Source organism: Alternaria triticimaculans (genome assembly GCF_023758025.1).
Source record: "Alternaria triticimaculans strain BMP 0046 chromosome Unknown scaffold_11, whole genome shotgun sequence".
Taxonomy (NCBI): domain Eukaryota; kingdom Fungi; phylum Ascomycota; class Dothideomycetes; order Pleosporales; family Pleosporaceae; genus Alternaria; species Alternaria triticimaculans.
In genome coordinates this window covers 897,751-910,014 of record NW_026055968.1, presented here as the reverse complement: position 1 = coordinate 910,014, position 12,264 = coordinate 897,751, and the positions used below count along the sequence as shown (strand labels likewise).

General features: G+C 51.5%; 4 protein-coding genes across 4 annotated transcripts; 2 read left to right on the top strand and 2 right to left on the bottom strand.

Annotated features, from left to right (window-relative positions):
- Positions 1-1,171: 1,171 nt before the first annotated feature.
- On the bottom strand, positions 1,172-3,547 carry J4E78_007458 (uncharacterized protein; the record flags this gene model as incomplete). The annotated part of the gene is made up of 1 exon (XM_049368064.1): positions 1,172-3,547. The coding sequence occupies one exon, from the start codon at positions 3,545-3,547 to the stop codon at positions 1,172-1,174; it is 2,376 nt and encodes a 791-aa protein (XP_049220385.1).
- Positions 3,548-5,152: 1,605 nt separating this feature from the next.
- On the top strand, positions 5,153-6,487 carry J4E78_007457 (uncharacterized protein; the record flags this gene model as incomplete). Its single annotated transcript, XM_049368063.1, has 1 exon — positions 5,153-6,487. One exon carries the CDS (start codon positions 5,153-5,155, stop codon positions 6,485-6,487), a length of 1,335 nt encoding a protein of 444 aa, XP_049220384.1.
- Positions 6,488-9,130: 2,643 nt separating this feature from the next.
- On the bottom strand, positions 9,131-10,040 carry J4E78_007456 (uncharacterized protein; the record flags this gene model as incomplete). Its single annotated transcript, XM_049368062.1, has 2 exons — positions 9,131-9,927; positions 9,989-10,040. The coding sequence occupies 2 exons, from the start codon at positions 10,038-10,040 to the stop codon at positions 9,131-9,133; spliced, it is 849 nt and encodes a 282-aa protein (XP_049220383.1).
- A 406-nt stretch (positions 10,041-10,446) lies between these two features.
- J4E78_007455 (uncharacterized protein) lies at positions 10,447-11,425 on the top strand (the record flags this gene model as incomplete). The annotated part of the gene is made up of 4 exons (XM_049368061.1): positions 10,447-10,709; positions 10,779-11,008; positions 11,073-11,174; positions 11,226-11,425. The coding sequence occupies 4 exons, from the start codon at positions 10,447-10,449 to the stop codon at positions 11,423-11,425; spliced, it is 795 nt and encodes a 264-aa protein (XP_049220382.1).
- Positions 11,426-12,264: the final 839 nt, after the last annotated feature.

The following is a 12,264-nucleotide window of genomic DNA, read 5'->3' as shown; positions in this document are numbered from 1 at the left end:
GGGGGATGAGCTCACTACCGCCAATACGTCGTAAAGGACTTGGCATGTGCCCGTGTCATCAAAAACGAGTAGATACATAAGATACGCGTCGGATTGCGCGACGGATCTCTTGGGTCGTCCGAATGTCAAATACGTAAAACTAGTTCTTCTCAGTTTTGTATTGTCCTCATTTACCGAGGCAACAAAGCGGTTTTGAATGGAGGCGTTGCACTGAGATGAAGCACGAACAAAGGATGGCGACGCGACGCGTCATACTGTAGATTGAAGACCGCGCTGTCCTCAAAATGCGATGACGCGCCGGAACTCCGGAACTCCGGAGCTTTGCCGTTTGAAGCCAAGCATCGACGCTTGGGCCACGTTCCCGAGGCCGAAGGGTTGACGATGTGAACTTCTACGCGTCAAGCCTCTATTACGTTCACCTTTGGTCGCAGTCCATCTCCGAGCAACCACATACCATATGGAAGGTATACACTTACATCTCCGTATGTTGTACGTAAGTATGGACAGCGCTACGAGCATCGCTCGTGCCCACCGCAGCCCCTAATGCAAGAGTCGCCTTGGAAATGCTTGTTCATCACGGCTTACCATGTAAAGAGACCTGCACATTGTTGCTGTTTCTTACACTGTTTTGCTAATGAAGAATTAGATGACCTATGTGCCGTACGCTATAAGGCGTCTTTGGAACCAAGCAAACAGCTTCCTCGTATACGACCCATCATGGCATCGGCATCGATCGATCCCGACTCGTTCCCCAGATGTTCACCCGATGCGTTCATTTCTCCAATCCTACCGAATTCCAAGCTGGCCAAAGCGGGTTTCCGCGCATGACAGGTCCAAGATTGTACCGAACGCTCGCGATCGATATCGACGTCACCTATACGTTCCGATACTACACCAAATGACCATGTGTCGCTGTGATATGACGCCCTCGACCGTTGGTCAGTTCCGCGTCTCCTCGCTCGGCGCCATTTAATGCCAGCGGTTCTTCGTACTCCCATACTTCCATCGCTTCACCCTCTCCATCTCTCGTTCGCTACAAGCCCTTCCATCTGGGGCCACTCGGGCAAGCAGCAAAGACGGTATACTGCGGTGGCCTCACACTACAACAAGTTCACAATCGTGCCGAGCATCCTGGCTCCCGATCGGGGCGTTCGGGTCGACAATACGATGCTCAACAATCACCACCGCGGATGTATTTACCCCACTTGTCGATGCGTCTTCGTCTGCTTCCGTAAGCACGCTCGCTAGCGGTTATGATGGCGTCCCGCTGGTCGAGCGAATTGTCTCTATCCCTCTTTCGGGAGACCGGAGGCGGCTGGATGTTATACTTCTCCATGTATCCCTTCAGGTCTGTGTCACACTGCGATTCCATCTCCTCGCCATCTTGCCTCTTCGTAGGCTCCGAAACGATAGCCTGTTCCGTCCTTCCCTTGCTCGTCTGCGGCTCTTCGACATTCTGGGCAGTGTTCTGCGTACCAGGGTTACCTTGCGAAACCACCTGTCGCGGTTTGTCTATCACCTCTGCCATACGACTCTCAGCGCCAACGTCCGCAAAGGCTTCACGGGGACTAGAGCTTGCAAGTACCGCTGAAGTTCGCTTGTTGACTTCATCAGCTTCTGCCCCAGTAGCCGCGCTTGCTAGGTCGGGCTTTTGTGCTTGCAGACTGGTCAGCTCACTGGCGCGATCCAGAGCCCCTGCTACTTCAGCGAGCAGTTGTTCTATTTTTTGGAAAGTTGTGGCTGTGATTTTTGAGAAGCCGAGAGGTGGTAATGCCGACACACCTTCAGACCCAGCGGCTGGCTGCCTTTCTGAGGGGTTCACAGGAGCGCCACCCGAATTATCGATCGCAGGCTCTTCCGTCTGCTTGTTAAGATGTTCAACTTTGCTCAGCTGTTCGAGCTCTACTTCATCGCTTCCAGCAGGGTGTGTTGGTCCCAAGACACCAACAACAACTTCGTTTTGCCACCTTTGGATACGAGTGCGATCGAGCTGCTTCAGCGACGTCTTGTCCCACCACTCTATGTCGTATGCAATGGTTGGCACTCCATCGTCCCTACTGTCTGCCACGGTAACATTTGCAGCTCTTGCTCTGTCAAACGCATCCTGTGCAGCGTTCTCGGCCTCCTCAAGTGTTACAATGACGTCGTGCCAGCCCTCAAGCCACTTCCGACTGAACTCGATGCGAAAGTCAACATTTGGACGATTGACCTGCTTGGCGATATACTCTTGAAGCTCTTTCTCGTATCCAAGCCGGTATTTGTCGTGCTTCTCGCGGGCTACTTCCAACGCGGCTTTGGTGAATCTATTGCGCATGGCAAGACCTGGGCGCGTAGCCTCAACAGATTGCTTCATATTGGCCAGCTCCAGTTCTTGCACCCGCGGCACGGAATTTGGGGCGACAACATCCGTTCCGCCGTCCTGACTCTGCTCCCAAGGAAGACGCTCCAGCTCTGTGGTCGCGGGAACGAGCTTTGTTTTCACGAAAACATCTTCTTGGATAGCATTCACCTCTTCCACGAGTTTCACCCAGGTGTTTTGTATCTCCTGGAGATATCGTGGTAATTGCTCCCGTTCTTTTTTCGTGGCTGCATGCTTGTGTGCTATGTCGTTGCAATGCTTCACCATAACAGTGGCCTTGGATTCTTCCTCTGGTGTCAGCACCCTTTCTCCTAAACCATCGAGATAACTATCAGCTTCTCTCTTCGCGTGCGAATGTTCTGCAATTAGGCGAGCGTCTTCCGCAAGTAAGTGGACTAATCGCCGCCCGACCGCCTCCCGTGCATGTCGAAACTTGCGGCCAGCCTCGATTTGCTTTTTGAGTTTCTCAGAGAGCTCGTGTGAGAGCTGTAATGCAAAAGTACCTCCCTCTCCATCAGCACTCGTAACCTTTACCATGCGAGCCGGTCCACGAGTATATCTGTGGTCACCGTCTTCTCCACCGACCCACATCGATGCCGGGTAATTTTCCTTGTTTTGCGTTTTGCCGCTCTTCCTGAGCTCTCTCTGCGGAATTTCTCCCATCATCGGCTCGGTATATCTTTCAGTTATGACCGCGGGTTCGGGATCAGATGGATGTGGCACGCACGAATGCTCTTGTTCCTTGAGCGTTGGGCTAAGTCGTCCTTCGTCGTATGGCAGACCCAAAACGCCGGAATTCGATTCAGGCAGTGGCGCAGGCGCTGATTTATCACCTTGGTTTGTTCCCGTTGTCGACCGATCTTTGATCTCACCGGACACCGTTCTTCTGTGACTTTCCCTCGCGTTTCCTAGGGCTACAGGGCTTGAGCAGATGTTGTTGATAACGAGTTCAACGCTATCACTCGTGCGACTGGGGTCGTCGGTCAGTTTTTGTCGCTTGTCGCCAAGAAGACGATCTGTACCAGAACTTCCAATGGCCGCCCGCAGGCTCTGTCTTTGGGGAGGAGTACCATCGGGCTCTGAATCAGCGCTTGTGTGGGACATATCCTGCTGTCGCACGGGCTTGAGCTTGGAAATACCATCACCTCCAGCAGCATTCGAGTGGTTTTCATGGCTTTGACAGTCCATACTGTGAGATTTGGTTCCGATGACGGCCTTTGTCTTTGTAGTATGTCCTGTAAACGTGCGCGATTCCAGGATCCGTCAATGGCCCAAGCGCGTCAAACGTGCTCTTTGTCCGTATGTCGAGAAGAATGGGCGTACAAAGCAAGTCAAAGCTGATGGCCAATCTCAAAATCTGCTTCTTGTAAATCCAGGAAAGAAGATCATAAGTGCGTGTTACTGCAGCTGCTAGCGAGGCAGTGCACTCAGTCCTGTACGTGATTCCACGCATTATGACCTCAAGAACCATGGAGGTCACGAGTAACGATTGGCTATTGAGCTGTACAATCGTGCTGATTTGGAGGACGAAATCTGATGTGCGCTCAATAGCGACAGCGAATCTGAAGCTGTGTTGGAGATCGATTTCGAATATTGCGCCTCCTTCCAATTCTACTCAACATACGACTTTGCATCTCCTTGCACGTGATTCACGAGAAACGAATCCTCGAGTGAAGGAACTCTTTCTCTTCGCGAGTGCATAGACCAAATCACGTTGCCCACGATCCGCTCCCATAAATGGTAAGCTCTGCGCTTCTCGTGCCTAGAAACCGCAACTATAACATGAGAGAATACCGCTCGCCCCCTGCTCTAATCACTCACACGCTCTTCTACCCTACGCATTTCCCACGTTCGCCTTCCAACGCAACCCATTCAGTACCTGCGGAACTGCCCCACTACGAAGGTTTAGAGACGCTCGAATAATGGCTGCGCCAGCTGATCGCGAGACCTACGGTAAACCCCACTCAGTTCATTATCTCTCAATGCAGCTTACTGATGTTTCGTAGATGACGCGGTCCAACGTACTGCTCATGTAGGTCGAGATTCCGGCTTGTCGACTCCCCGTTCGCGTACACAGGAGTCGCAGCCTCCAAGTGCCTCGAAACTGTCTGAGACTTCGACCGTCAACAACGTCGCCGTCAATCTCGAAGGTTCGCATGACGCAAAGATTACCAACGTCAGCTTCAGCCATGGCGAGGACAATAGTTCTATCGGTAACTCCAACGCCAGCTCCGAAGTCCCAGGTTAGTGACTGTCTCTCCTCGTCGTCGAACCCCCCCTAGTGCACGATTTGTATCTAGATCTGCTTCTCACACGGCATCTTACAAAAGGGAAGAATCGAACAACCGTCACCCAGCAGTCCACATTACTTTGGGGCCGTTGTCAAGTCCGGTTTTTACTTTGAATGTAGACACCAGTTCACCAGTTCGATTTTCACTTTGTATGAGATGACGGTGTTGTCGAGTTCTCTAGCGCATGGTTACTCCGGTAAATGATGCTAACAAATGTTTTGTAGGCACTATATCAGTACCCGTTGAACTTTCGGAACTTCATCCTGGAACAGCGCCCCCCATTGCGCCCGCCACCTCCGCGCAGACCGGTCAACCTATACCACCGCACGTGAACGAAGGCGATCATGTTCACCTCCCCATTTCTTCAACTACGCCCTTAGCCGTTGGTGTTCGAGCAAATCCGCCGACATCAAGACCAACAATAGGGCGTGTTGAACAACGACTTATCGATGCCATAGAAGAGGCTTTCGCTGACCCTACGTTCCCCTGGCGTATCCGCGATATGGAGCCAGAAGCTCCAATTCGAGGCTTGAAGATCATTGTCGACTTCATGGAACAGATTGCAAAGCCAGTGCATTCCAGCAGCTTCAACGTAGGCGACCTTGTTGATATGATAGTAGCCGAACCGACTACTGATCAAGGCGTTCACGAGCGTTCTGAAGACCATCTCGTGAATACAAACTACGGAATCTTCGTCATAAAATCGCGGCCAGGTATAGTTGTTGAAAAGTTCGAGGAATACTGTAATGTCGCCGAATTGGGCCGTCGCAACAATAGAATTCTGGACGGACTTTCGCTCATGGGCCTCATAGAGCGCATGGGAGTTCTACCATCCGACGCTGCTCCATTTGATCTTGCAACTCTCTCGGAAGACCACGAGCTCTATCGCCTGATATATGACCCTGTAAGAGTTGCGGAGAATGTTGGTCGTGGTAAACCATTCGATCAGTGTTCTATTGTTCAGCCTGATTGTCAACATCCTTGCAGGTACACCGATCTCCTGGTTCTTAAAGGCAGGCTCGCAACTAAGGATATGGCAAGACTTCTTGCTACAATTAAACTAGCGAAACAGCTCCGGACTGAGCTGCTGAATCGGACCACAGGGCCACTCCGTGGTTACCTGCCGACTCAAAAGATATACCGTAGACCACAAGGTGCATCAACCGAGTCTAAGCGCAGAGAATACGATGAGCTCATGGGGTTGCTAGCAATGCTTAAGCGCAAAGCGCGTGAGGCAACAGACCCTGCAAATAATCCGCCTCCGCCCGACCGGCGCGACATCACAGCAACAAGGGTCCGAGATCAATTCGTCTCGATAGGCGATACAGCCTCCAATGACGTAACGGGTACTGTGCAGACCTTGTCCTCGATGACAGCACCGACTGTGGCCAAATTCGTTGCTACGAGTAGCATTCATCCGGACCGTCGCCCCGCCATGGAAGTTTCTGCGCTCATACAAGCGATCGAGCAAGACTCCCGCATCGCCTGTGAGTCTGCCTCTAGGCAAATTATCCCTCTACAGGTTGCACGAGACATCGTGCGAATAGAATGGGAAGAGATGGCCAATGACGCTGACCTGGTTGGTGTCAATCTTCCTTCCAAAAAGCGGAAATTGGACGAAGTCGAAAAACTCCATAAGGAGGCAGAGTCACAGAGCAAGGGTCCTATGACGGTACTCCGGGGTATCAAACGTCTAAAACAGAAGGTGAGGGGCTCGATATTATCCGACGAGGACTCGCGCACTGAAGCTATGCGCCTTTATTCCGAGCTTGACAATGTCACCACGGGAATGGAGAAGCTGCAAGCGAAATCCACTTTGTTCCTCGATAGGGACTAAAATCTGCTCGCTGTTATCACCTGCTGTCTACAAGTCAAGGTGTTTGCTCTAATGTAAGGCACAGTGTCTTGGTCAGCCGTGTATTCTTCTTTCGGGACCCTGGAACCCCTGTTTGAAGCCTTACCCGCTATCATCTCAACGGAAGACTGGTGTTTTCCCAACCAGCAATGATCGGATAGGAGTGGCCATTTCTCCTTGTGTTGAGTGCGTCTGACTGTTCGGGATTCTTGCTTTCACGTACGCCTTGTCTAGGGCCAACAGGGCAATTAACGCGGACTGGTCGTTGAGACTTTCGGTGTGTGGATTAATACGGATTGACATGAATATGTAAGCTCGTGGCATGCTTGATTTATGCTGCAATACATGCAAAGTTAGTAACTGAATACGTGTTCATGTTCATCTTTATTCAGCGCCTACTTCTCCTGCCGTATGTCAACTGGGTGTCAAAGACGATCAAAGGCTGAAGAGCTTTGTTTCCTACGCTAGCATGTTGAAAAAGATCATTCAACACGGCGCAGATACAGGGGCCAATATCCTCGACTCGGTCGGCCTCTATATACTCTACTATTTCATTATGGTCGCGCCAGTTCAGCGACGTTGCTCTTCACTACCCCCAGTACAGAAGTCATAGTGAATACTAACCTCATCTCAGTTAGAGCTAGGTTACTCTTGGTTTATCCGAATTCGTCTAGCAAGGTTCACGAGACTTGCGCTTCCACCTGGGTATAACAGTCTGCCCTGCGTCTACGCAAGCTTTGCCCCTGCAAACGCGATTCTAGGAATCAGTGGAGGAGCTTAAAATGGGACATCAGCCCGCCACTATCATTCGGCCGCTCATTATACTCGCGACTGCAACTTTTACTCCACTGCCGCAGCAAAGTCGCTTCTCGAAGACGTGCAACCTAGACCGATAACTACTCTCTGTTAGCGCTCCACTATGACAATCCAGTCCGAAATCGACAAGGGTAAGACAGTCTAGTAAACGGTCGGAGATAGAAGAACTAATCTTCCAGGTGATCCTACCACTCACCGGCCAGCATCACGTGATCATGACGAGATACCCGCCACTTCAGACCCCGATCCTTCGCAGAAAATCACCATCAACTCTCCTCGCGCTGATCCAGATCATGATACAGACGAAGATGGCGGGAAAGCGACAACGCAGCACCTCAGTCCCAACGACAACATCGTGGAGGCTGATGCGATGGTCGAGCAAACAGACCATGAACATGAAGTACGACAGCGCCTTCGCGACAGATACCAGGTCGGTCAAGTGTTTTGGACTTTTATCAACAATCCAGATGCTGACCTAAGCCCCAATGGCGTGGGCGGAAATCGGGACATCACACTTGGGGGCTTGCGGCTGGCAGGTTGGCGACCTGTCATTGTTCTCGATATATTTTCGGAGTTTTGCTCAGTTGCGGAGATGTGTCATCCAGGCCGTCAATACTTCGACGGACTATCACTCCGTGAACTTGTGGAGCGTGGTCACGTTGTTATGGACGCCAGCGAAAGTTTCGATTACGCGTCCCTTCCCGAGGATCACCACCTCTTCCGCTCTATTGGAGAACCTTTCAGAGTTAACTATCATAATGATGAAGGAAAACAGCGGCTATTAGGATGGTCATTAGTGCAGCCACTGCGTGTTCACAGCCCAGATTTCGAGCATATGGGTACACTCTGTGGTCATCTTACTGAGGAATCTACTGCGCGATTGTTGGCAGTTAGGAAAAGCAGTTGCCGCTTGTCAGAGACTGTAGAATCAGTATACGACCTCGATTTTACGCGAGCATCGATCCCCAACCAGCTTACGCCAGAGTATCGAACAGCAATACTGTGGATCAAGAATGAGATTCGCCGACTAGTACCTCCTCCCGGTAGTCCTGCGACCGCCAACGACGCACGTCTAGATATCAGTGAGCTTTTCGACTTCTCCTCAACTATACCCAATCGCGGGCACGCAGTCTCACCGTCTCTCATCATGAAGAAAGCCAGAGACGCGTCTTATGAATACTTGAAATCTGCAGAAATCACCAAAGTCCAGACCGAGAGCCTACTTTATCAGGCAGAGGAGGAGTATGACGATATTCATGCTAATTGGTGGGCATCTACTGCCGAGCGAAACAGTCTAAGGCGCAAGCGGAATGATGCCGAGGCGGAATGGGAAGTGGCATTACTCCAGGAGAAGGGCTATGGAGAGCTTTTCATTGAGCTCATAAATCTCCTCCCTGATCAGTCCCAATTCCAGGGCCAGGGTGAGGACGTGCAACTTTGCTCGATTCTATCCCGCAAGTTCACCAAGGTTCAGATCGATGTTTGGAATGCCAGAGCCTTTCTTGATCAACGTCGGCGCACTCAGCTTTCTCAACAGCGGTCTTGCATTGGCTGCATTGCAGATGCATCTTGAAAACATGGGCTTCATCTACGCCACGTTGGAGATTACTTCTCGAGCATCTCATCGATTTTCAGCGAAACAACAAAGTGTGTAGAGCTATAAGATAGTGAAATCAAGTACTTGTCATACACAAAACGTGTACTTAAAGTTCGACAGCCCATGCAGTGCTTTCGATCAATCCACTATACTTTCTAAACAGTCATATAGCCGCTGACGAACTTGCGTATCTTCACTGTGGCCATCGCATGTTACCCCTTCGTCATGACACCACCGCCGTTAGTCCCAATAACCTGACCGGTAATCCACCCAGCTTCAGCCATGCACAGTAAGCCAACAACCCCCGCTACCTCCTCTAGGTACGCCGGTCTCCCACCCAGATCCTTTGCCGCCGCAATCGTCTCCTCCGAATCGATGCCTTCTCTTGTCGTAGCTAACGGTGCCATATAGTTTAGCGACCAGGCCCTCTCCAACATCTCCTTCGGGAGGCTCGTATACATGCCCGTAGCTATCGCACCTGGATTGATGGCGTTGACCGTGCAGCGTTCGGCGAGTTCGCGAGCCCAGACCCTTGTCATTGCTTCAAGAGCGCCTTTAGTGCCAGCGTAGCAAGACTGCCACCAGAAACCCATCGAGGTTGTTATACTGGAGACGTTGATCACACGACCGGATCTGTCGTTCGGGAGATATGGTAGCGCAGCTTGTAATACGAATAGTGGAGCGCGCGCATTTAGGTCGAAGGTGGCTTCGAAGTCGGATAGTGCGACTGAGCCCATCGGCGCTGGGTTGACGACTGCCGCATTGTTTATAAGTATGTCGATCTGGAACTTGTTGTTGTCGCTGAAAGCCGATCTCGCCGCATCGATGAGTTGGTCCGGCCCGTCGGGTGTGGTGATATCAACCTTTGCTACTAATGTCTTGATAGAGTGATTAGCTTCCAGCTCTTTAGCTAGAGCGCTTGCATTTTCTGTGGACGATTCCGAAGTGTAGTTGATGACGACGTTTGCCCCCTTGGAAGCCAGATGGCGTGCCAAAGCAGCACCAAGGCCTTTTGAAGGTCGATCAGCATATTCTCTTCATTGGGGTCACGAAAGGAGGGACATACATACCGCGCGATGCACCAGTGATGATTGCTAACTTGTTCTCCAAAGGTCTCGTCATGGTCGATGTTGGTGCTAGGTTGAGATAGTACTGTCGCCGCCTAGTTGCCCACTTTAGTCGAACGTAACCTACTTGATACTTTTATGCCCGCGTATATGCCAACAAATCTTGCATAAACACCAATAGTTTGGCGAATACTCCATCCCGGGTGCTGCATGTGACAGTGATCCTTCGCGTAGGCGGAAGAACATGGGTATGTCCCGCGGGTGGGGATAGGCTTGGCTAGATCGGCGGAGAAAGAGGGATACATGTCACTGGCCCGCCTCACCTTCTTGATACTTTGGTTCTCGAACTGCGGGCTGCTAGGTCTCTTGCGATCTGAGCAAGCTTTCACGTCCTTACAGCCCCTCTGGTCAAACTTGTATATCATTTCATTTTGGCTGGTCCTCCCATCGAAGCATCCATCATGAGGCTGCAAAACCGAGTCGCGATAGTGACGGGCTCGTCCCAAGGTATTGGGCGAGAGATCTGTCATCAGTTCTTCGTTGAGGGAGCCTTGCTCGTATGCGCTGATCTTAGACCTGTTGGAAAGAGCGAAGACACTGCTACACACGAATGGATCATCAGCAAAGGCGGACGAGCCGTTTTCGTTGAGACCGATGTCAGTGTAGCCACCAGCTGGAATGTACTCGTTGCGCGAGCAGTGGAGGTATATGGTCGACTTGATATGTAAGTATCCGTCCAGCTATCATGGTTACAATCAAATAGGAGAAGTAACTGATATCGTGGCCCTAAAAGAGTGGTCAACAACGCAGGCATCTGCACAGAGGCCAGCAACCCACAACCCATCGATCAAGTCGATGAAGATATGTTTGACGCCCACATGCGCATCAACACACGAGGAGTCTTCCTTGGCTGCAAATATGCCGTTCGTCAGTTCAAGGCACAAGCGCCGCAGCCCAATGGTATGCGCGGTTGGATCGTAAATCTCGCTTCGATGGTATCCAACATCGGTATGCAGGGCCTCAGTAAGTTATTCCACACGAGAACATACGATGATTTTGCTTTTGGCGTTGGGCTCACTTGTTCCAGCTGGGTATACGGCGTCCAAGGGTGCTGTGGCTTCGATGACGCGAACCATTGCGCTGGACGTTGCGAAAGAAGGCATAGTCGCCAATTGCATTGCTCCTGGATGTAAGTCGCCCTTTCCAGTATCGCATGGGCCACTCTAATATCTTTCGCCAGTTTCGCAAACTGCAATGCTCGAGGATGCGCTTGGTGGGGCCCTGTCATCTGCAGCAGACGCGGTCAAAGCCTCTATACCTCGGGGTAAATTTGGTCACCCCCACGACCATGCGAGAGCTGCGGTTTATCTCGCTAGCGATGATGCGCAGTGGGTAACTGGACAGGTGTTGAACGTTGATGGTGGCTTAACGGCACAATGAGTCTTGCAGAATTTGCTGTGCATCGGGTCGCACGTCCAATCAGGTGGTCCTTCAGATAGCCCGCAGATACTGCCTCTGGAAACGTCTGGACTTCTCGTTAGCCCTCAAGATTGAAGTCTGTCTAGAACATGAGAGCTCTCGCATATACTGTGGCTCCATACCGGTTGTAGTTGTGCCTGCATGGCATGCAATGTGCCGGCAGCGGGCGAATTCCAAGGATACCGCGCCACAGCCCATTTGGGCGTCCTTCCGCCTTCCCCGCCCGAGGCGGGTATCTGTGCGTCAGGCTCCCCTCTCAAGCTTCCCTCCCATTATTGACCAGCTACTGCCTTTCCTACCCTCTTCTCATCTACTCACTCGTGTTGCCATGGTAGACGCTCTCGGTTCGTTGCCCTCCCGTAGCACATGCCGCATCTTGGGCGGGCGCGGCAAGCGACGAGGGGTCGAAAGCGGCGCATGGACTCGGAAATATCATCACCATGCCGCATCCTCGCATGTCACATGCGCAAAGCGCGGTTCATTGGTAGCACTAACTGCTCGACCTTGTCACATTTACATCAGGCCTTGTCGTTAGACTTGGATACCGCTGCAAGGCGCTACTTTGGGAGGAGGATGCAACCTTGGCAGGATCATTGCCTCAGCATGAGGGATTACCAACATTGAGAGGCAAGATCTTGTCTCAGGTTCCGAAGAGGATGTGCGTGAAGCTCAAGATGGTAGCAGGATTGTTCATCTTCCTGGACATCTCTCGTCAAGGGATCCATGAAAGGGGACACTCACGAAGCACGGGTGCTTTCCTACTGTCAGCACATAAAGTAGTCATTGGGAAGGAGAGGAGA